The 23,951-nt window shown below is 49.2% G+C and overlaps 1 protein-coding gene across 2 annotated transcripts; it reads left to right on the top strand.

Moving 5' to 3' along the window:
* The first annotated feature begins 548 nt into the window (after positions 1 to 548).
* PKLR (pyruvate kinase L/R) lies at positions 549 to 23,005 on the top strand. 2 transcript variants are annotated; one of them, XM_083591262.1, is made up of 11 exons: positions 549 to 901; positions 5,059 to 5,238; positions 7,283 to 7,374; positions 8,691 to 8,822; positions 10,723 to 10,909; positions 14,384 to 14,654; positions 15,959 to 16,109; positions 17,663 to 17,815; positions 19,518 to 19,684; positions 21,169 to 21,350; positions 22,624 to 23,005. In XM_083591262.1, the coding sequence occupies exons 2-11, from the start codon at positions 5,085 to 5,087 to the stop codon at positions 22,728 to 22,730; spliced, it is 1,596 nt and encodes a 531-aa protein (XP_083447388.1). In that variant the 5' UTR covers positions 549 to 901; positions 5,059 to 5,084; the 3' UTR covers positions 22,731 to 23,005. The 2 variants fall into 2 exon arrangements, with proteins under 2 accessions (XP_083447388.1, XP_083447387.1); XM_083591261.1 differs by lacking the exon at positions 549 to 901 and adding an exon at positions 4,725 to 4,839.
* The last annotated feature ends 946 nt before the right edge of the window (positions 23,006 to 23,951 follow it).

Below are 23,951 nucleotides of genomic sequence, written 5' to 3'. Positions count from 1 at the left end.
CGGATCCGGCCCCCGGGCCTTAGTTTGCCTACCCATGTAATAGAGGAAATTAGGGGCAGGGGGGGGGCAATTTATGAGCCAAGAAGCTACCAACTCAGTCATATAGAATGCTGTGTGTGTGCCTTTTCCCTTCCTACTGTACTTGTGTGTCCTCTGCAGCTTTCCCAGAATAAGCTGTGGTGAAGATGAATCTACTCGAGCCATTTAGACTGCATTCATACTATGCCTTTTAAGCACTACGATGCCACTTCAAACCATCATGACTTTCCCCCAAAGGATTCTGGGCGCTGTAGTTCCAGTTCCTCTCATTTTCTCACTTTTCCAGCCTCAGGTTCGGGTCTTCAGATTTCCAGGTCATTCTGCAATATTCTTCTTTAAAACAAAGAATCTTCGTGAAAGTCAACCGACAATTTAGTGCAAAATTCATCTCCATATCTTTAATGCAAATTTCCCTAATATGCTTTTTGGCAAAGCCGTTTCCTCTAATGTAATACACCCCCTTCTATTTTAACTTACGTATGCTCTGATTTCCTTACTCCCATGTGTTATTGTACACACTACTCTGCAAGAGAAAGGCACTGCAAAATTCAGAGGCGTGCCGGTTGCAAACACAGGAGGAACTGTTGCAACTGCTGCCGCTGTCGTGGGGCAGCCGGGAATCTTGAGATCTAGCCCTGGGGCCAGAAAAAAAAGCAGCCTTTCAGGAAGGACGTGAGGCCTGGTTGTTTGGCGCAGTCTCCAGCAGGGTGTGGCTGCCGGTTTTGCTGCTGGGCTGAAGGCCTCCCCACTTTGAAGGGGCTGGCCTAAAGCCGTCGCAAGCCAAACAGCCTCTCTTCCTTGTTCTCCCTGCAGCTGCGAGCAGAGGCCAGAAAAAAAGCTGAAGGAGGAAACAGCAAGGAGGGTGGGTATACAATGTCTCTCCCGCCCTGCTTTGGTCCTCGGCCCTTGCAAGGCCTCACAGTCGGCCTGCAGGGGTGTTGTCCGGAGGCAGGGAATGTGCAGGAGATGCTCTTATCTCCAGAGGAGGTTGCCCCAGGCCTATTCTACTTTTGGGCAGCTCAGTGGGGGAAGAGCATGGGTAGGCAAACTAAGGCCCGGGGGTCAGATCCAGCCCAGTCGCCTTCTAAATCTGGCCCACGGATGGTCTGGGAATCAGCATGTTCTTACATGAGTAGAACGTGCACTTTTATTTCAAATGCATCTTTGTGGGGCATAGGAATGTGGAGCATAGGGTTATTTGTGGGGCATAGGAATTCGTTCATTATTTTTTTCCCAAAATATAGTCCGGCCCCCCACAAGGTCTGAGGGACAGTGGACCGGCCCCCTGCTGAAAAAGTTTTGGGGTAGAGCATCTGCTTTGCATAAAGATCTCCATCGTCGCAAGGTATGGCTTGGCAGTGTGGTGTAGTGGTTCAGAGCGGTGGACTCGTAATCTGGTGAACTGGGTTCGCTTCCCCGCTCCTCCACATGCAGCTGCTGGGTGACCTTGGGCCAGTCACACTTCTCTGAAGTCTCTCAGCCCCACTCACCTCACAGAGTGTTTGTTGTGGGGGAGGAAGGGAAAGGAGAATGTTAGCCGCTTTGGGACTCCTTAGGGTAGTGATAAAGCGGGATATCAAATCCAAACTCCTCTTCTTCCCTGCCTGAAACTCTGGACAGCCACTGCCCATCAATGTAGCTCGTTCTGAGCTAGATAGACCAACTGAGTCTGTCTAACGTGGCTTCCGAGTTCCTGTTTAATTCAGAACCACAAGGGCAGGAAGGACCATAACTCAGTGGGGGAGAACGCATGCTTAGCATGTATAGAATCATGGAATTTGGAAGGGACCTCAGGGATCATGGAGTCCAACCACTTGCAATGCAGGAATCTCAGCTAAAGCATCCAGGACAGATGGCCATCTAACCACTGCTTTAGAAACCTCAGAGGAAGGAGAGTCCACAACCTCCCGAGGGAGACCTTTTCCATGATCAAACAGCTCTGACTGTCAAAAAGGTTTTCCCTTTATGCATAGTCAGAATCTCCTTTCTTGTAGCTTAAAGCCATTGGTTTTAGTCCTGACCTCCAGAGGAGCAGGAGAGAACAAGCTTGCTCCCTCTTCCCTGCGACAGCTGAAGATATTTGAAGATGCCAGGTCCAATCTGTATCTGTAGAAGGCAGCTTAGGCCTTTAGGCAACAGCAGCTCAGGGCTGGGCCCAGGATATTTTGTGCCTGAGTCATCAGGGAGCAAATAGCGGCTCCCCTTTCACAGGTCTAAAATGTAATGCCCAAGCACCCAAGGTTGGCGAAGGTACCGTATTTTTTGCTCTATAAAACTCACTTTTTCCCTCCTAAAAAGTAAGGGGAAATGTGTGTGTGTGTCTTATGGAGCGAATGCAGGCTGCGCAGCTAGAATATTTTTTTCCTTGTTTTCCTCCTCCAAAAACTAGGTGTGTCTTGTGGTCTGGTGCGTCTTATAGAATGGAAAAATACGGTAGCTGGAAAATCCCACAGATATTTCTCTCCCTCCCTGGTGGTGAAAAAATGCAGCAATGTGAAGAGAAATAGCTCAGCCTTCCATGACTAGCTGTGGGCGGGGAATTTGATTTGCACCGAAAGGCAAATCTGCATAATTCGCACTTTCTGAAAGAATCCGATATTTATTTATTTCCCGGCACTGTGTGGGGCAATGCCAGTACAGTCGTACCTTGGCTCCTGAACGCCTTGGGAGTTGAATATTCCTGCTCCCAAACAATCCAAAATTGGAAGTGAGCGTTCTGGTTTCCGAACGTCCAACGGGGCTTCTGCGGCTAATCAGAAGCCACGCTTTGGTTTCCGAACGTTTCAGAAGTTGAACGGACTTCCGGAACGGATTCCGTTCGACTTCCGTGGTACGGCTGTGTTAGTGTATGCTGTTATTTTTCACCGCTTGCAAAAAGTCTGGGAAGGGTGGGTTTACTGCGCAAGAGCGCTAAGCAGCGTCGAAAGCATGACGGAACATAGGAAGCTGAGTCAAAAGATAGGTCCATCTAGCTCAGAGCTGTCTGCACTGACTGGCAGCAGCTCTCCAGGGTTTCAGGCAGGGAATCTCCCCCAACCCTAGCTGGAGAGGCCGGGGATTGAACCTGGAACCTTCTGCACACCAGGCAATGCTCTACCACTGAGCAATGGGCCTTCCCTTGCATTAAGCCAGTGCAGTGGTACCTCGGGGTACATACGCTTCGGGTTACAGACGCTTCAGGTTACAGACTCCACTAACCCAGAAATAGTACCTCGGGTTAAGAACTTTGCTTCAGGATGAGAACAGAAATCGTGCTCCAGGGGCGCGGCGGCAACAGGAGGCCCCATTAGCTAAAGTGGTGCTTCAGGTTAAGAACAGTTTCAGGTTAAGAACGGACCTCCAGAATGAATTAAGTACTTAATCCGAGGTACCACTGTATTTGATTGACCTCACCCCCCAAAATAAGCTGCAGTCTGGAAGCACTGGATAATAATAATAAAATAGGCTATTGTTGGCATCTGTCTGTCTCAAAAGACAATGGAGTATGCCTCTGGGGGTGAAATCAAACCTCTGCAATAGCAGCACTGAAGAGAGCTCTCATGGGTGGAAGCCTAGGCAGTGTGTATGGAGGTCCTGGGCTGCCCAGATGACAAGACCCCCTTCTTAGCATCGCTGATGTGGTCCAAAGGAAAGCAGAGCAACACATTTGGCGCCATCTTGGCTGCAGGAATTGCCAAAAGGAGATGTGCAAGGCGTCATCCAACTGTCTTAGGGAGTCCACTCTGGATTTGTGTAAGGTTAATTCCTGAGCTCTTTCTTCTCCCGAAGACATCCCACAAGGCAGGAGAGGTTTAGGATCAGAGTTTTCCTTCTCCTAGGTGGGCTCCCATCCCAGGTTGATGATCCCCACCTTCCCTAACTCACCAAGGGTTTGAGACCCATTGGCTGCCCTCACTTGGTTTAGCCGGCCAGTCGAAGCCGTTCCCGGGGTGTGGTTCCTGTCGCATGCCAACAGCTTCTAGGAGCAGGGCTTTCCCCCCCCAGCTGGAACTCACCAGAACTCAATTCCAGCACCTCTCAGGTGGGCTGAGAGAAAGAGGGAGGTGTTTATGGTCAGTTCTGACACCTCTTTTTGTGGAAAAATAGCACTGTCTAGGAGCCACAGGCTGCCAGGCCCCATCTGCCCCTCAGTTCCCTCTAGAGCATGCACAGAAACCACCTTCTTGGCTGTTGGACCCGCAATCAGTCTCCTCAGCTCAATCCGCTGGAACCTGATAATAACAGCAATAATAGTAAAAGTAAAGGGACCCCGGATCATTAGGTCCAGTCGTGACCAACTCTGGGGTTGCGGCGCTCATCTCGCTTTATTGGCCGAGGGAGCCGGCGTACAGCTTCTGGGTCATGTGGCCAGCATGACTAAGCCGCTTCTGGCGAACCAGAGCAGCACACGGAAACGGCGTTTACCTTCCCACCAGAGCGGTACCTATTTATCTACTTGCACTTTGATGTTCTTTCGAACTGCTAGGTTGGCAGGAGCAGGGACTGAGCAACGGGAGCTCACCCCGTCGTGGGGATTTGAACCACCAGCCTTCTGATTGGCAAGTCCTAGGCTCTGTGGTTTAACCCACAGCGCCACCCGCGTCCCAATAGCAATAATAATGGGGAGCAATTGCTGGCTTTGTATACCAACCACCGAGTGGATATTGTGGACTTAGAACCGAGCTGGTAACTCTTTAACCAGGGAGAGGGGTGGGGTGGCTGGGTGAGGGGAGGCCTGGAGGCCTGGCGGTCGGGGCTGAGTCTACCTGGGCCTGGAGCGAAGCCGGGAAGCTTTGAGAGGGAAGCGTGTGAAGATGGAGGGTGCGTCTGGGCTAGGCCTGGGGAGGAAGGGACGGGTAGAAGGGGCTGCTGGCCGGGCCTCTCCAGCAGATGGAACGGAGGTGGGTGTGGAGAGCGCATCATGCTCTGACCATGAGGCTGCGCCGTGATCTGCAAGTGCTGCCGTGACGCGTCCGTCTGCCTTCCTGCCCAGAGCTTGCATTCAGGAGTGATTCTTCCTTCCCCCACCCCTGCACGCAGGTAGCGTCTCGATTCTCCCAGACGACATGGCCAGCCTCACCCAGGAGCTGGGCACTGCTTTCTTCCAGAAGCACCAGCTGCCGGCGTCCATGGCGGACACCTTCCTGGAACACCTCTGCCTGCTGGACATCGACTCGGAGCCCATCGCCGCCCGCAGCACAGGAATCGTCTGCACCATTGGTATGACATCGCTCCATAGCTGACGTGCTTCTCACCCGCCCTGCAGAAGCACTGCAGGGAATCTAGTGAATTCTAGCAAATTGTGAATATAGGATTGGGTGTACATGCACCAGGCCTGTTGAAATCTCACAAGCTCAATAAAATTTCTATAGTACAGTGGAACCTCGGTTTTCAAACGTAATCCGTTCTGGAAGACCGTTCGACTTCCGAAACGTTCAGAAATCAAGAACTCAGTATGGAAGCCTCAGTAACAATAGGGAAACTCCAAACAGAAGCCACATGGCATGTTCGGCTTCAAAAAATCATTTGAAAACTGAAGCAGTTACTTCTGGGTTTTCAGCATTCAAAAGCTGAAACGTTCAATTCTGAGACTATCGAAAACCGAAGTTCTACTGTATTTAGTGTCAGGTTTGGTCTGCTGCATAAGGAATCATCCCTCCCAGGGATTAACAAATTTAAAAACACTTTTGCAACATAGGAAACAGTAGGATAAATTATGCTGGAGGGATGAGAAATATGTGTGTGTGTTGAATTTATCAGAGTTTAAAGCTGATTGTTTATTGTTGCGAAATGTGTGTTATTTTGATGCAGAATAGATAGATAGATGATAGATAGATAGATAGATGATAGATATATGATAGATAGATAGATAGATGATAGACAGACAGACAGACAGATATAGATAGAGATAGATGATAGATAGATGATAGATAGATGATAGATAGATAGATGACAGACAGACATATATAGATATAGATATAGATATAGATATAGATATAGATATAGATATAGATATAGATAGATGATAGGTAGATGATAGATAGATAGATAGATAGATAGATAGATAGATGATAGATAGATAGATAGATGATAGATAGATAGATACTGTAGATAGATGATAGGCAGATAGGCAGACAGACAGATAGATAGCAATGGCTGCTAGCCATGATGCCCATGCTCTGCCTTCTAATGCTTCTGAATACTACTTGCTGGACCCTGCAGGAGGGGAGAGTGGTCTTGTGTTCGAATCCTGCTTCCAGGTTTCCCACAAGCTTCTGGTTGGCCACTGTGAGAACAGGATGCTGGGCGAGATGTCTCTCTGGCCTCTTCCAACAGGCTCTTATTTTCTTATGTTATGCTCTTCCGTTTTTCATTTAAGGGGAGGGGGGCAAGATTCCTTGTGATCAAAAATAAATACCTCCGCACGCAACACACCCCTAACTCCTGGAATTTACTGCGACAAACTGTGGCGGTGCTCTAAGCGAAAAATCGGACCAATTGATGATAGAAGAGGAGGCAGAAGAGGAATGTTAACCAGCACAGCAAAATGGAAAGTCCATAGCTAGAGGCAGCAAATCAGAGAATGAGGATTATTGGAGAAAGGGAAACAGGGTTCATGGCTTGCCTGTGAGCTTCCTGGCAGCATTTGGCTGCCCTCTGTTGGAAACAGGATATTCAGCCAGAAAGGTGGTCCCTGTGTACTTATGTGCACACATAGCACCCCCACTTCCCCTGGGGCGTTTGGGGAAAATGAACGATTCCTGTTAAAGACTGAGTTGGGTCATTTGACAGGATGTAGCCACTGGCTAGGGACGCGGGTGGTGCTGTGGGTTAAACCACAAAGCCTAGGGCTTGCTGATCAGAAGGTCGGCGGTTCGAATCCCCACGATGAGGTGAGCTCCCATCGTTCGGTCCCAGCTCCTGCCCACCTAGCACTTCGAAAGCACGTCAAAGTACAAGTAGATAAATAGGTACCACTCCGGCAGGAAGGTAAACGGCATTTCCGTGCGCTGCTCTGGTTCGCCAGAAGCGGCTTAGTCATGCTGGCCACATGACCCGGAAGCTGTACACCAGCTCCCTCGGCCAATAAAGCGAGATGAGTGCCGCAACCCCAGAGTCATCCGCGACTGGACCTAATGGTCAGGGGTCCCTTTACCTTTACTTTAGCCACTGGCTTGGTGACATTGGGTACAAGAGCTGAGGGAGGATGTGTCAATACGGTTCTTTGTCCCAGTGACCCAATGCTCCCCGTCTCCTCTTTCAGGCCCTGCTTCCCGCTCGGTGGAAATGCTCCGTGAGATGATCAAGGCTGGAATGAACATTGCACGGCTGAACTTTTCGCACGGCTCGCATGAGGTATTGAGTATTAAGCCATTTCCTTCCCCAAGAGGGTGGGGTGTCATGTCCTGGTCCGATGCCGGATCCCACAGGGAAAGCTGAAGGTTCCTGGACCAATGGACAGCTCCGAGTTGAGCCACTTGCACCAACAAATCTAGGACATGGACTGAGGCATTTTAGGCCTTGGCCTCCAGACTCCCTCCTTGACAGGAGCGAGCCAGCAGTAAATCACACCAAGCTAGTTGGAGTTAACTCTTTATTAGCAAAAACAGTGTCAGGCCTAATGAGCACAGCAACTCATCCCTGGCAGGTATTGCCCTCATGAAGCAGTTGTAGGATGTGAAACACAAGAGCAGTCAAGTACAACATTCCTAGAGTGAACATGTTTGCACATGGGGAGGAATGTTTGTCCAGCCAGCAGGAAAACTTCCTGTTTCCTTCTGGGCTGGGACAGACTTCCTCTGCATGTGACTAGAGGTGGGTGTGGTCTCACCTGTGCAGGTAATGACAAAAGCACAGGGCAGGGCAGCCTTCTCTCTCTCTTTCACCACATGCATCGAAGAAACAACATCTACTAAGCCAAATATGCCCTTTTGGCTTCCAGCCAAGAGAGGACAAAGGGACTGTCTTCTTATGAGATAGATTCCAAGTGTATGTTACTACATTCAGCTAAGTCTGCCTTCTGAGATCTGACTGTGAACAGAATGTGAGTAAACTCTTTTTATACTTTTATAGAAGACTGTGTTGTGTCTTATCTTTTATGAAGGAATAAGGGGAAAATACCAGAACAGTTATTATAGAGGCTTTCGCGAGCCTGAGCAAAACACATCCGCTGCAAATTTAAAAGAAGGGAATGTTACTCTGCTGAAATTGTGGAACTTGTTAACACAAGTTGGATAAGGATATAACCAGACAATATATCCTCTCCTGCATCCCTGAACATTCCCACAGCAGTTGCTGAGATTGAGAGTCCTCATCTCCCTACAGCTGCCTAAGCAAACAATTGGAGACTGTGTCTGTGCAAAGCCAAACTGTCCTCCACCCTTTTCATGCCTCTTCTGGTTCTGGGAAACTGGGGGAAAGGGAAGTTTGCAGCAGAAGGAGAGGATGACCCCTGTGATTCTTCACCAGCCTGACCCACCTGTGCCTCTTGGCCCCCCTCCTCTCCATCTCTGAGCCCTGACTCAGATCCAGCTCCACATCCGTCTCTACACCTTGGGCTCTGTGCTCAGGGGTTGGGTGCCGCAACTCTGAAGTCAGATTCCCCCTTCTTCAGTGAATGAGGAAAGGATCCACTGACTCCCCACCACCACCACCACTGTGTTCTCTTTCAGTACCATGCAGGATCCATTGTGAATATCCGGAAAGCAACGGAGAGTTTTGCCTCCAACCCGCTCTTCTACCGACCGGTGGCCATTGCCCTGGATACCAAAGGCCCGGAGATCCGCACCGGTGTGGTCAAAGGGGTAAGATTGGGAATGAATGGTTCAATATTTGGGTAGTTGCCCCATGAAATACATGTTTGCCAGTTGGTTGTCTTGGTTATAACAGACTAGGCTGTTACAGGGAACCAGGCAGAGGGCCTTCTCGGTAGTGGCACCTGCCATGTGGAACGCCCTCCCACCAGATATCAAAGAGAACAACAACTAGCAGACTTTTAGAAGACATCTGAAGGCAGCCCTGTTTAGGGAAGCTTTTAATGTTTGATGCATTACTGTATTTTAATATTTTGTTGGAAGCCGCCCAGTGTGGCTGGGGAAGCCCAGCCAGATGGGTGGGGTATAAATAATAAATTAATATTATTATTATTATTCCTGTCTGGCCTGTTGCTCAGCAACGTGCAGGACTCTCCTCAGGTGGGGTGTCAGAGAGGGAGGTGAGCCAGCAGGACTGGGACTGCCCTGCCGCTGGGTATCAGGGGCAACCTTTGACCTCACTCTCTCTGAGTCTGCGCTCACACTGAGACTCAGCCTCCAGCTCTGTCCCGGAAGGGCCTCCTCCTCCTGACCCCCATTAATCTCTCAAAACTCCTGCTCCTTCTAGCACCTCCCAGCTTGTCCCTTCCCCAGACTGTTCCCCAGTGTCCCACCACCATGACCCAGTGACAGGGAGTCTTGATAACAAACGGGCGTAGTTAATTAAGAAGAAGATTTATTGCAAAAACAGAGTTCACTGGAGCGGCCATCACAGCCGTCCACCTATAAATCAAAGATGTCCCTTCTAAGGAGGGTGTTTCTAGAGAGACCAGAAACAGCCGAACTTCCTCTTGTGACGTATTCTGTCTTGAAGACCCCCCCATACGCCTAGACCTTGGACTAAGGGGGTCAGCTCCCACCCCTTCCTCATTCTCTGAAACAGTACTTCCGCGGTCCTTCCTGCTCTCTGAGCTGCTTTCTAGCCCCCGCATTTTTTCCTTTGCTGGTGTGCTGGTGTGCTGGCAAGCTGCCGGCTGACTCTCCACCACTCTGCTATCAGTTGACATTCCTGTCTTGCAGTTAACCCTCTCTCTTCCTGGCTATTCCCTTCACTAGCAGTTGGTTGCAAACTTTCCCTGGAAGCTGGCTCATTCATGACAGCCGGGGTCTAAATCTTCTTCTTCTGTGTCCTCCCTGGGGGGCTATTGGGCAGGCGGCACCACTACTCATCCAGCCAGTCCCTGCCATTCTGCTCTGCATGCAGAAGTCCCCAAGTTCAATCCCCAATGACTCCAGACAGGGCTGGAAGTATTCCCTGCCTGAATCCCTGGAGCACCCTAACAGCAGAGCAAAAGCAGCTGGTTCCGAAATTAAAAATTGCAGCCCTAATCAATAGTTTAATAGGAGTAGTAGTAGTAATAATTTTTTATTTATATCCCGCCCTCCCTGGCTGGAGCCGGGCTTAGGGCAGCTAACACCAGTAAAATTACAATAGAATAATAAAAAAACCAATTTAAAATACAGGTTAAAATATAATTTAAAATACAACCTCATTTTAATAGTAGCCCAAAGATCAAAACCATAAGGGGAGGGAAACATAAGGGTCAGACTGAGTCAAAACCAAAGGCCAGGCGGAACAGCTCTGTCTTGCAGGCCCTGCAGAAAGATGTCAAGTCCCGCAGGGCCCTAGTCTCTTGTGACAGAGCATTCCACCAAGTCGGGGCCAGTACTGAAAAGGCCCTGGCCCTAGTTGAGACCAATCTAACCACCTTGCGACTTGGGACCTCCAAGGTGTTGTCATTTGTGGACCTTAAGGTCGTCTGTGGGGCATATCAGGAGAGGCGGTCCTGTAGGTACATGGGTCCTAGGCCGCATAGAGCTTTAAAAGTCAAAGGTGTTCCCTTTGTTCTTAAGAAATAACTCCTCACGTGGGTGTGGCCTCCTTCTGCAGGGCGTGGACCAAGAAGTGGAACTGGTGAAAGGATCGCGGGTGGTGGTTACGACAGACCCAGCCTTCCGGGAGTGCTGCGACCAGAACACCGTCTGGCTGGATTATGTCAACTTGCCCAAAGTCATCAAAGTCGGAGGACGGATCTTCATTGACGACGGCCTCATCTCCTTGCTGGTCAAGGAAATCCGTACGTATGCTTCTCCCCTTTCTGCGGTTTGGAAGCCCACGCTTTCGCCTCTCACTGCTGAGGTGGGTGGTCTCCATCTTTCTTTTTCCCCAAATAATATTTATTATTTTCAGTAAATAAACATAATAAAAAAGAAAAGATTAACAATAATAAAGACAAACAAAAAATAGGAGAAAAAGAGAAAAAAGAAAAAAGATACATACAGCGTATTACCACTTAATTAATTAAAATTAAGTGCCATCCATCTTCAAAGACATAGTATTTGACTTCCTCGAATCTCTTCCATCCGAATTTCTTAGTATGTAGCAGTTTCCAATATCAGTGTTTCAAAAGACCATATCACAGTCCTAATCATATTACATAGCTTTCCTTATCGTACATTTTCTTATTTATAAATTTAATTCCATTTTAATCCTAGGCCTAATTGTTTCTTTCAAGTGGTTACATATCTTTGGTCTCCATCTTTCTTATGCCTCAGCCTGGCACCTCCTGTCCAGGAGTGGCCAGTGGTGTCAGGAAGTAGCCAAGGAGAACAGGGCATTCGCAGATCAGAGAAAGATAGTAAACACCGGCTAACTTACAGTTAGTTTCTTTATGAGGCAAGCAGAACAGGGAACACACAGAGACTCCTAAGTGTTGCTCTTGTGTAGATGAAGCAGTTGAGCGGACTGGCTTGTAACTCCCCCCTCCACTCCTTATCCCTCTGTGTCAGGCCCCTCCCTATGGCAAGCCCGAGTAATAATAATAATAATAATAATAATAATAATAATAATAATAATATTTTATTTATATCCCACCCTCCATAGCTGAAGCCAGGCTCCTCAGAGCGGCTAACAACAATAAAAGTAACACAGCATTCTAAAATCAATCAATTCAAAATCAAATTAATGGCAACCATTGGGCTAGAGTTCTGTGAGGATTACTGAAGGAGGGGGTCAGACTGTGCCTTGGCCAAAGGCCTGGTGGAACAGCTCTGTCTTGCAGGCCCTGTGGAAAGAAGTCCAGTCCCGAAGGGCCCCAGTCTCTTGTGACAGAGCGTTCCACCAGATCGGGACCACAGCTGAAAAAGCCCTGGCTCTGGTCGAGGCCAGCCTAATCTCCCTGTGGGACAATCTCTGTTTCTGCCAGGCTCTCTGCTCTGTAAAGTGCAATAGACGCCTTGTTCTGGGAGTGGGGGCTTGCAGAAAAAGCTGTCAGGGTGGCTCTGTGGTGGAGCGGCCAAGTCTGATTCCCATCTCTTCCCTGCTGGGGAACCTCCCTGTTTCCTCCTCCTCTTCATCCTCCTCCAAGCTCCCAGCCTCCAGTACTTCCAAGCTCTTCCACTGCTCTGGGTTGTAGCAGGTTTCCCACCACCAGGATCCAAATCATTTCCCTCTGCGCTTCCCCTAGGGGGGCTCTTGGTCAGGCAGTTTCCACCACTCCTCCTCATCCTGTATACCTGAAGGAGCGTCTCCACCCCCATCGTTCAGCCCAGACACGGAGATCCAGTGCCGAGGGCCTTCTGACTGTTCCCTCATTGCGAGAAGTGAGGTTACAGGGAACCAGGCAGAGGGCCTTCTCGGTAGTGGCGCCCTCTCTGTGGAACACCCTCCCCTTCAGATGTGAAGGAAATAAGCAACCAGCTTATCTTTAGAAGACATCTGAAGGCAGCCCTGTTTAGGGAAGTTTTTAATATTTAATGCTGTATTGTTTTTAACACTCGATTGGGAGCCACCCAGAGTGGCTGGGGAAACTCAGCCAGATGGGCGGAGTATAAATAATAAATTATTATTATTATATCATTATCCAGCCACATATCATTATCGAGTTAGGTGGGGATAGGTACCTGGCATCCCAGCAGCAGCATCACGGCTGCTTGCCAGTAGAGGGAAGGCGAGGCGGCAGAGAGGCTGTCTCTGTGTGGTTGCACTGTTGGGAGCATTGGGTTTGCTCTGCAGTTGCACCTGTGTGGTGCTTCCCTTCTCACCTCTCTCCTTCCCAGGAGGCCAGGTGTGCAGTGACACCTGTCTCTGCTGGCCGCTCCTGCTAATTCAGCACCCTGGACAGCACCCTCCCTGATAAGGCCTGTGGGCATGTCCAAAGTCTGTTTCAGGGACCGCCTCTCCTGGTATGCCCCGCGGAGGACCTTAAGGTCCACAAATGACAACATTTTGGAGGCCCCAAGTCACAAGGTGGTTAGATTGCTCTCAACTAGGGCCAGGGCCTTTTCAGTACTGGCCCTGACTTGGTGGAACTCTGTCACAAGAGACTAGGGCCCTGTGGGACTTGACATCTTTCCGCAGGGCCTGCAAGACAGAGCTGTTCCGCCTGGCCTTTGGTTTGGACTCAGTCTGACCCTTATGTTTCCCTCCCCTTATGGTTTTGATCTATGGGCTATTATTAAAACGGGGTTGCATTTTAAATTCTATTTTAACCTGTATTTTAAACTGGGGTTTTTTTAATTGTAATTTTACTGGTGTTAGCCACCCTGAGCCCGGGTCTGGCCAGGGAGGGCGGGGTATAAATAAATTTTTATTATTATTATTAATCCGACCTGCTGGTCGGTTTAATCGGGCCCCTGTGGCAGTTTGTTTGCTGGGGTAAAAAAACCCTCAACAACTTCAGCCCTAAAAAAAAGGCTCAACAATTCTGGGGTAAAATCATAAAAAAGCTCAATAACCTCAAACCTGAAAAAAGTTCAGCAACTTTGGTTGGTCCTTTCGTTGGCCCTCACGGCCCTTCACTTCATCAAATCTGGCCCTCTTGGAAAAAAATTTGGACACCTCCGATATAGTGGCTACTGGGCAGCAGATCCTTGTTCCCAGAATCAGCAATTGAGGTAGTTGCATAAAGTTAGGGTTGCCATACTTCCGGAGTTTCCTTGTAACGTCCGGAATTCAAACAGCGTCCAGGGGGAATTTCAGCAAAACCTCCATTTTGGGGGGCCAACAGAACCAGGGAGTGTGTTATGGTTCTCTGTTCAGCATTGTTTTGTATAATAATAATAAAAATAAATATTATTATTAATATTAATATTAAAATATTAAAAACACACTAAAACATCAAATATTAAAAACTTCCCTAAACAGGGCTGCCTTCAGATGTCTTCTAAAAGTTAGATAGTTTTTTATTTCCTTGACATCTGATGGGAGGGCGTTCCACAGGGCGGGCGCCACTACCGAGAAGGCCCTCTGCCTGGTTCCCTGTAACTTGGCTTCTCGCAGCGAGGGAACCTCCAGAAGGCCCTCAGCACTGGGCCTCAGCGTCCAGGCAGAATGATGGGGGTGGAGACACTCCTTCAGGTATACTGGGCCGAGGCTGTTTAGGGCTTTAAAGGTCAGCACCAACACTTATTGTGCTCGGAAACGTACTGGGAACCAGTGTAGGTCTTCGTACAGAGTTTCTTTTGGACTACTGGTTATTGATCATGATACAGAGATTGAGTGATTTATTCAGTCCTGGTATGAGCCTTCTTTGTCTGACCCCGCCTCACAGGCCCCAACGGCTGCATCACTGAGGTGGAGAATGGTGGGATGCTGTGCAGCCACAAGGGGGTGAATCTGCCGGGGGCCGAGGTGGACCTGCCGGCGGTCTCCCAGCGGGACATCCAGGACCTGCAGTTCGGCTTGCAGCAGGGCGTCGACATCGTTTTCGCCTCCTTCATCCGCAAGGCCAGCGATGTGGCTGCCATCCGGAAGGTTCTGGGAGAGCAAGGCCGCAACATCAAGATCATCAGCAAGATCGAAAACCACGAGGGAGTCAAAAAGTAATTTCCAGCTTCTATGTTTTCCTGGCCCCGTAGACTGGAGGTGCAGCCCTCCAGGCCTCTGTATCTGGGCCTTAAGACTCTCCTCAGGCCACAACCCCTCACTTGCCCTGCTGTGTTCCCTCCTTGGGTGATTTTGCCTGGCTGAAAATTGCCCTTGAACTCTGATACTCTTTCTTGCTTGCCTGGATAGAAAATAGAAAAAGATGTGGGAATAAACATTTGTTGCCCCGCCCACTTTTGCTTCTGGCCCCGCCCACCACTGGAATGTGGCCCCCATCAGAACACCTGGAAGGGAATGTGGCCCTTGGGCCAAAAGGGGCTCCACACCCCTGCCATAGACAGTCTCATGGGTTAGATTTCTGCCCCTGAGCCAATTTCCAGCGTATTTTAGGCTAGCAGAATAAAGCCGTCTGTGGTGTGTCGGGAGAATAGGAGATTAACCTGCTTTCTTGGATCAATCTTCACTTTAAAAATACATATCACATGGGACATTTTTGTTAAGAGGTGAAGTATTCCTTATTCTCAGGGTTTAAACATAATGATGTAGATTTATATTCCTCTCTACAGATCCATGGGACGTGGGTGGCTCTGTGGGTTAAACCACACAGCCTAGGGCTTGCCAATCAGAAGGTTGGCGGTTTGAATCCCCGTTATGGGGTGAGTTCCCGTTGCTCAGTCCCTGCTCCTGACAACCTAGCAGTTCAAAAGCACGTCAAAGTGCAAGTAGATAAATAGGTACCACTCCGGCGGAAGTTAAACGGCGTTTCTGTGCGCTGCTCTGGTTCACCAGAAGCGGCTTAGTCATGCTGACCACATGACCCGGAAGCTGTACGCCGGCTCCCTCGGCCAATAAAGCGAGATGAGCGCTGCAACCCCCGAGTCGGCCACGACTGGACCTAATGGTCAGGGGTCCCTTTACCTTTACCTTTACCAATCCATAAATCAATCAAACCAGCACAAAGGTTGCTATCTGGTAGCACATCTGCCATCCTGTGAATTAGCAGCTTTCGTTTTACATAAAGGGAGCACGTTCCTAGTCCTCATGACTTTGTAGAAAACCTTGAGCACTTGCAAGCATATTTTTTAAATGGGGAGGGGGTGATCTGGGGGGCCTGGAATAAAACACCTTGGCATAAAACACCCCCCAGTGGTCTGAATCTGAATATTCAGGAGCTACATATATCACTTGATGGTGCAACTATGAGAGAAGCTAGATTTCTCCATGCAGGAGAGCCCTCCTTGTATAACCCCTGCTGTCGCTTCTATTTGGCCTCATTGCAACCTCTCTTGCTTCCTGGCAGGTTTGACGAGATCCTGGAAGCCAGTGATGGCATCATGGTGGCGCGTGGAGACCTGGGCATTGAAATCCCCAGTGAGAAGGTTTTCCTGGCTCAAAAGATGATGATTGGGCGATGTAACCGCGCAGGGAAGCCTGTGATCTGCGCCACTCAGGTGAGCTGCTGAGAGCAGGGGAACTGGGGATAGACTGCCTCTGAACATGGGGTCTCCATGTCCAAATCAGCTGCCTCATGAGGCAGTACCCACAAGGAGTTCAGTCAGATACCATCCTTTCTATCCATTAGAAAAGAGCGGTTTAAAGTGGACCACTTCTCACTCTGGCTCTCAATATTCTTTTAAAAAAGGGATGAGGACTAGATGGGCTATTGGCCTGATCCATCATCATCTTTGGTCCTTACACCTCACCTCCAATGTTGGAGGCAGCATGCTGGGAATCAGAAGTGGCGGAAGAAGGATTCCCAAAGACATCTTGTTGGCTTTTGTGAGAACAGGATGCTGGACTAGTATTGGTTGCAAGGGAAAAATAGGGAGAAATGAGAATTCCTGGGTGCCAAGATCCAAGTTTGGGGCAAGTCCTCTTCGTTGAGAGAACCCCAGCAGAGATTTAAAACTGCAAAATACGCAGCAAAGTAAAGTGTGGAAATATAGGCTGTTGGACCTCTAAAATATGCGCTTGTGATTTCCTGATTCCCCACGCTTGGAAAGTTTTAAAAATGGTTTACTTACTAACTTTCCAGAGGTCAGATTCATGTGCTTCAGAATAGGTTGCACAGGCGCTAAAACTTAGCTGTTACAAAGTGGTTAAAGTTCCTAAATTATTGGTATAGGAAATTGAGAATGGCTTGTGAGAGCCATGTGGTCTGAGGTGGGAGCAACCAGCTCAGACCTCTTGACGTGCTGAGCTTCTCGGGTAGACTGGAGGGGAACAAAAGCTTGGTTATCTAGTTCCTCCCAAAGTTTGCTAAGCATGCCAGGACAGCTTACTCTATGGTCTTAGCCCCTGCATGCATTAATTAGACTTAAACATGCTGGTTAGATGAGGCTTGGTTATCTCACAATGGGTCATTGGCCTCTTCCAACCACTGTAAAAAACAGAGAGGCTGCTGAACAATGAAATATTGGCCTAATCTAGCAGCCAGGCTCTTCTTATGTTCTTATTCATTAAAAAAAATACTGATAAATGCAAAATTGGCACAACTTTTTCAAAAATCAAAATAGAAATAAAATTAGCTCCTGTATTTTTCACTCTATAGGACGCACCGGACCACAAGACACACCTAGTTTTAGAGGGGGAGAACAAGAAAAAAAAATTCTCTCCCTCTCTGCACAGCCCCTTCCATTTCTCCTCCCGCTTCGCTGAAGGGGTGCTGCGCAGCTCTCCTTGTGCAGCGCCTCTCCAGCAAAGCGAAGCCAGAAGAGCAAGAGGGATCGGTGCGCAACGATCCCTCCTGCTTTCCTGGCTTCAGCAAAAGCAACGCGAAGCCTCCAGAGGGCAGCGGGAGCTCCCAGAAGCTTCACGTTGCTTTTGCTGAAGCCAAGGAGCCTGCATTCACTCCATAAGACACACACACATTTCCCCTTAATTTTTGGAGGGGAAAAAGTGTGTCTTATAGAGTGAAAAATACGGTATGTTAGAATGAACACATATAATGAAGGGACCTGTGAAAAGGGACACGCTTACAGTCTCCTTCCTCTCTCCCGGGCAGATGTTGGAGAGCATGATCAAGAAGCCCCGCCCCACGAGGGCAGAGACCAGCGATGTGGCCAATGCAGTTTTGGATGGAGCTGACTGCATCATGCTGTCTGGAGAAACCGCCAAGGGGGCGTATCCTGTGGAAGCTGTGTGGATGCAGCATGCGGTATGTATTCAGTTCTTCCTTTCGATTTCCTCTCCCCATATATATATGGGTGGCTGGCTGGGTGGGAGCATGACAGAACAATAAACAATAAGAGAATCTACTAAGAATTAGTGGTTGTGGCAAGCGAGATCTGCAACGAAATATTGCAGTGTGGAGTGCGCTCCTGTTCAGGGTTCCAGCCATAAGTAACCAAACAAACCCCTGTGTTGCAAAGAGAACATCAGCAATGTCTAGGCAACACGATGACCATGTACATACGCAATAACAATCTTTATAGAATTCCTTCAAACCATTACAAATACAAAATGAAATCTTTAGCCTCAAAGTCTCTGAAAATCTTTAAATGAAGCGAGGTACCAGACTTTGTACAATGAAAAAAAAGCTGCGAAGCTTTGTGTATTCAGCAAATATGATGTCCAACACTGAACAGTGATTCCAGATATTGACTACTGTTTTGTAGAATTCTTCATCAGCATGGTGGGAGGATATAGAATTGCTTCATAAACCCATCTTATTTCGAATGAATGTGTGTAAATATCAAATGCTGTGGAACAGTGCTCATGTAATAATGTAGTCACTGCTGGTTCTAGCCAGTCAGCCAGGCCCTGCTCTGTGATACCCTTACACTTGAACTTGGAAGGATAAACATCCTCCACCCATTACTCTGTGGTCTGAATCAACTGCGGCCCTTTGCACATTTGAGCTTACGTCTTATAATCGTCAATCTTGTTTGAATATCTGTGCGGACTGTATGGGGGTTGTGTTCTTGGTCATCACGCATGATGGTGGAGCATGCATAAATCCAATCCATCCTGTTCCGCCCCCTTTTCCAGCCACTTCCGGGTTTCCACAATGTGTGTGTGCATGTTTGGACATCAATCGGATGGACGTTGATTGGTCGTTGCCTGTATGTAGTTATGTGCATGTGTGGATTGGTGGATGAGTCAGAATGTTAAGATAAGCCGATGTTGCTCATAATAATAATAATAATAATAATAATACAATAGTAATGTGCCTAAGGCAGCTCAAAGCAACCTGTCCGTTGAGCGTTCATCCTTCTTTGTTTTCATAAACCTTGCAAGGAAGTTATGTGACACCCGACGTTCACTATGGGGCAATAGCTCAAAGGGTAGATCACCTGCTCTGTATTTGGTCTGCCAAAGGTACCAGGGTCAACTTCTGGCATCTCCAGTTTTCAAAGGTAGTAATTAGGGACGAGGGAGCAGTTTGGTACAGCATTTAAACCTGTACTTTTTGAAACAATATGCAAATCAGATACACAGTCATCCTTGAAAATTCACATTTCTCTGAATTTCTTGATGCGGTTCTCTCCCCCAGGCAGTGTTTACAAAAATGCATGTTTTAGCGGTAGGTGTGCACCAGAGGGGAGAGACTCAGGAAAATAACATACAAGAATGCATTAGGTATGGGGAAATGGCTTGCCAGAAGGTGTGCATTAGTCAAAACTGCACAACAAAATGTGTCTGCTGATGAATTTCCATGTGGGTTGTGAAAAATAAACAAACTGCAAATTGTTGCAAAATGTATGATGGGGGGGGGGGAATAGAAATGAAGAGTGTTGAAATGGACAAATCCTTCCATCCCCAGCAGCGAGTGATGGGGAATATCTTCCTCTTGAGATGCTGCCTGCCAGAGCAGACAGTATTGGGCCAGCATTAATGTCAATGTCCCTCCTGCACAGATTGCTCGAGAGGCTGAGGCCGCCATGTATCACCACCAGCTCTTCCAAGAGCTGCGCCGCCTGACTCCGCTGAGCCAGGACCCCACGGAGGTGACAGCCATCGGCGCTGTGGAGGCTTCCTTCAAGTGCTGCGCAGCTGCCATTATCGTCCTCACAACATCTGGCAGGTGAGGTCAAGGGTGGGATGCTCGAAGTGGCTGGGACCCCAACCTGTCTGTCAAGCAGCCAGTTGTACAACCCAGATCCCATTGCCTTAATGCAGAGATGGAGGCCTGGGGCAGATCTACACTCATGGTGTTTAACGTTAAGGAAGGGTTAAGGAATGGCTTTGATAACCATGTGGCCACATGACGTTCTGCTTTTAACATTCATAATTATGTTATTAAAATGCGACACCCAAGGCGCTGCAGAGCACCCACAACTAGCAGTAGGCAAAGTGTGTTTTGACGGAGGTAAGAAAGGCTTTATTTTACAAGTCTGCCCAGTGATGTTTCAGAACGATATATTTAATATCGTTCTAATAACATTAAAGAGGCCCATGTAGATCCAGCCCTGGTGTTCCTTCTTTGAGTAGACCTATTGAAGTTAATAGACATGGCTAACATAGATCCATTAATTTAAATGGGTCTACTCTGTCTAGGACTTATGGCACATTCGCACCATAAATTTAAACAGTCATTGTTTCCCCCAGAGGATTCTGGGAGCTGTACTTGAAGAGGGCTGTTAGGAGACCCCCTAGTCCCTTCACAGAGCTGCAATTTCCAGAGTTCGCAGTGAAGAGGGACTGATAGTTAAAACTACTCCGATTAAAGCTTACACCTGTTGTTCCACCCACTTTTGCCTCTGCCCTGGCCCAATAGTATAATAATTTTATTATTTATATGCCTCCCATCTTGACTGGGTTGCCCCCAGGGCCTTGCAGAGCCAGGCAGAGGCCCGGGCCAGGTAGATAATGTGCCCCCCCCATTCCATGCTCCTCTGCGGAGCCAATCACAGGCCCCGCCCCAGACGCCGGGGAAGCTTTTCTTTCATGTTGCCAGCCATGGCCCCAGGGAATCCGCCCACTGCCGCCACTGCCTTTGCGCCTCCTTGTTCGCCCCAGTGCATCCCCTGCAATTGTGAATATGCTGACCGAGGCCCCCTTTGGAATTGGAGGCCCGGGCCAAGTGGCCCATATGGCCACCTCTCTGTCTGGGCCTGGTTGCCCCAGCCGCTATGGGTAGCTTCCGGAAAAATATAAAAACGTAATAAAACATCAGACATTAAAAGCTTCCTGAAAAAGGGCTGCCTTCAGATGTCTTCTCGAAGTTGTGTAGTTGTTTATCTCTTTGACATCTGACGGGAGGACGTTCCACTACTGAGAAGGCCCTCTGCCTGGTTCCCTGTAACCTCACTTCTCGCCGTGAGGGAACCGCCAGAAGGCCCTCAGCGCTGGACCTTCAGGTAGGAACGAAGGATAGGTGGCCCTTGAAAAGTCATCCCGAAGGCAATGTGGCCCTCAGGCTGAAAAAGATAGATGGTCGTAGAAGCATAACTGTGAAGACCACTCAGGAACCCTGAATGTTGATAATGACAGATATAAGGAGTCTGCACCGTGAATACTCCCAGATTTGCTCCCTCACCCTTCCGCCTGCTCCCTTCCTCAACTCAGGTCTGCTCAGCTGCTGTCCCGCTACCGTCCCCGGGCCCTCATCATCGCCGTGACCCGCGATGAGCAGGTCGCCCGCCAGGCCCACCTCAGCCGCGGTATCTTCCCAGTCCTGTGGCGTGGGGCCACCCAGGAGGTGTGGGCGGATGATGTTGATCGCCGAGTGCAGTTTGGCATCGAAATTGGTGAGTCTGTAGCACTCCATCCTGCCCAAAGATCTGCCATTTTTTTCTTCTCCCTGATGGGGCTCCTGGGAGCCTTTTACCTGCTCTGTTGCAGGCAGATATCCAAATGGTGCAAGCCCCTCTTGACACTGCAACTTGACGCTGCAACAGGAAATGTGGTGCCTGTTTAATGGTAGCTTCTCATGCATGCCCCTTTGAGGGCCTCAGAGAAAGGCAGCGGCCCTAACTCACTCCTTGCTTATGCAAGAAGGGTGTGTTTGAGAGGACGGCTCCTTCAGGAAGCGGTGGGAAATCTGTGGCCTCAGTACAGCCCCCAGTCTAATGTCAGGGGGCCTTTGGGCAGTGGCAGAGAGAGAGGGTGGCATGCGCACACACACACACACACACACACACACACACACACACACTGCTGTGGAATCCTGCAATAGGCAAACCCACCCACTCACTTTCCATTTCATTCTTCTTCAGTCCATCAGGAGCCAGCGTCAGGAGTAGCTCAGTAACGAAACACCTGGCGTCAGTGAAGTTAACTCTTTATTCAAAGAAAAAGTGCAGGCCTAGTGGTCACAGCAACCCACCCCGGTAGATTTTGCCCCAATGAGGCAGTTGCAAGGACCGAAGGTCCCTCCCTGCCCACTCCTCCCTAAGACTCCCCCTCTCTGGGTTCCTTCCCCAGCAGCCTAAGACTGCACTGTCTTGTCTCTCTTTCCTCCACCCTCTTCATTTCTCTGTGGGTTCTGGGGGAGCAGGCAGAAAGGGAGCTGGTCACACAGCAGGAGGGCGAGACCCCCCTGGCTTCTTCAGCAGCCTGGCCACCCCCTCTTCTCCAGCCTCCGCTTCTACCTCGGAGTCTGAACCGCTCTCTGCCACTGCATCTTCCTGCTCACTAAACCCCGTTCCCTCTTTATCTTCGAACACCTCCTCCTCCCAGCCTGCTCCCTCTGGCCAGTCATCGCCATCCCAGCAACACTCCCCTGGCTCTGAGCCTTCTTCCCCAAGGGGTTCCCTTGGGGGGGGGGTGTTCCCCAGCTCCTCCGCATCCAGCCAGCCCAAGAGCACAACCCTGTTAGATCACCCTCTCCCCTAGAGTGTGGAACCCTTGGGTCGAAAAACAACACACACACCACAGCTGTGTCTCACAGGAACATCCAGCACTCTATGATCTGGAAGGGCATGACTGCCCTCCCCCACAGTTTCGCAACAGAACTTCTGGCTCTCCTTACCCTTACCCTTCTTCCTTTTCCTGATCCCGTCTTCCGCTCTCCCTTCCCAGGCCGGGTGCGAGGTTTCCTGCGGTCCGAGGACTTGGTCATCGTGGTTACAGGCTGGCGGCCTGGAGCAGGTTATACCAACATCATGAGGGTGCAGCAGGTTCCGTAAGCACAGCGAGAGGCATACACCCCCCAAAAAAATCCCCATCAAGAGAAATGCCCATGCCCTATGCCATTTCACAGCTGAAAAATGGGGATATGCCTATAAAGTCCCTGTGCTTCTGGCAAGGGTTACCTACAGGTCATACAAGCTGCCTCTTCCTTTCCTATATATGAGCTATGTTTGTTCTCTGCCTGCTGTTTTGGCTGACTGTGCACCAACCCTCTGCTCCTCTAAAAGCCAAGTGGGCGCTTCATCTTCAGTTAAAGATCTATTTGGGGAAACGCTATTGTCCTTCAGTCTGTTGTCGACTGTTCCTAAGATGTAGAGACCTCGGCGGATGAGGCACCTCTAAGAAATACTTGGCTGCAAGCGCAGCAGGTGTCTTAGTGTTTAAGCCACTTAGTGGTGGCGGATCCTCACACCTGAGTGGCAGAGGGCATGCAGCCCTCCAGCCCTCTCTAACTGGCCCTTGTAAGTGTCCACAGGTCACACTTCTCACTGGCCTTACATTACACCCCGAGTGCTTTTGCCTGCCTGAAATGGGAACTTGGATCGTGCCTTTTGCTTCTCCGCATGGAAGCTGGGGAGAGGCAGGTGTTGGGGTGGGGGAGAAGCCTGATTCAGTTCACATTTAAAGGCAAATCTACTAAACGCACACTTTCTGAAACAATACACACACAGCAGCCATCTTTTGAAATTTGCACCCCTCTGAACTTTGCACTCAGAGTTTTGTGCTCAAATTTGCGGCCCTCTGAATTTTGCACTCTGACTTTTGCACTCCTGTTAAGAAAAAATATAAACGTTGGAGGGAAATGTGCTTTGTATTATGCAAAATGGTCTGTTAGGATAAAGTCACACGGAAATCCTCTTCGAGGCCAAGCTGGCAAACATAAACCCATAAACAAACAAACACCCACCCTCTTCCAACCCCTCATGGGCAATCATTTCCTCCTCTTTCAAGAGATGCTACATCTGATCTTTCTGCACAGGGAAGCAGGAGACAAAGTCTCTCTCCCCCCGCCCTTCCTTCCCTGATTGCCAATCTGTCCCTGATCTGCCATGATCCCGTAATCCCATCTAAACCTTCTTTAATCAATCCCAGAAGCGCACCCATTAATCCTTCCCTCCAACCAGTGGTGGCCTCCCAGTCTTTGGTTGGGACTACCACCAACTCCGGGCCTCTCTCTGTGTCTGCGTGTGCTTGTGCAGGTGGAAAAGGCATTGTTG

Source organism: Podarcis filfolensis (assembly GCF_964270895.1).
Source record: "Podarcis filfolensis genome assembly, chromosome: 16".
Classification (NCBI taxonomy): Eukaryota; Metazoa; Chordata; class Lepidosauria; order Squamata; family Lacertidae; genus Podarcis; species Podarcis filfolensis.
This window is presented reverse-complemented; position numbering and strand designations above follow the sequence as displayed.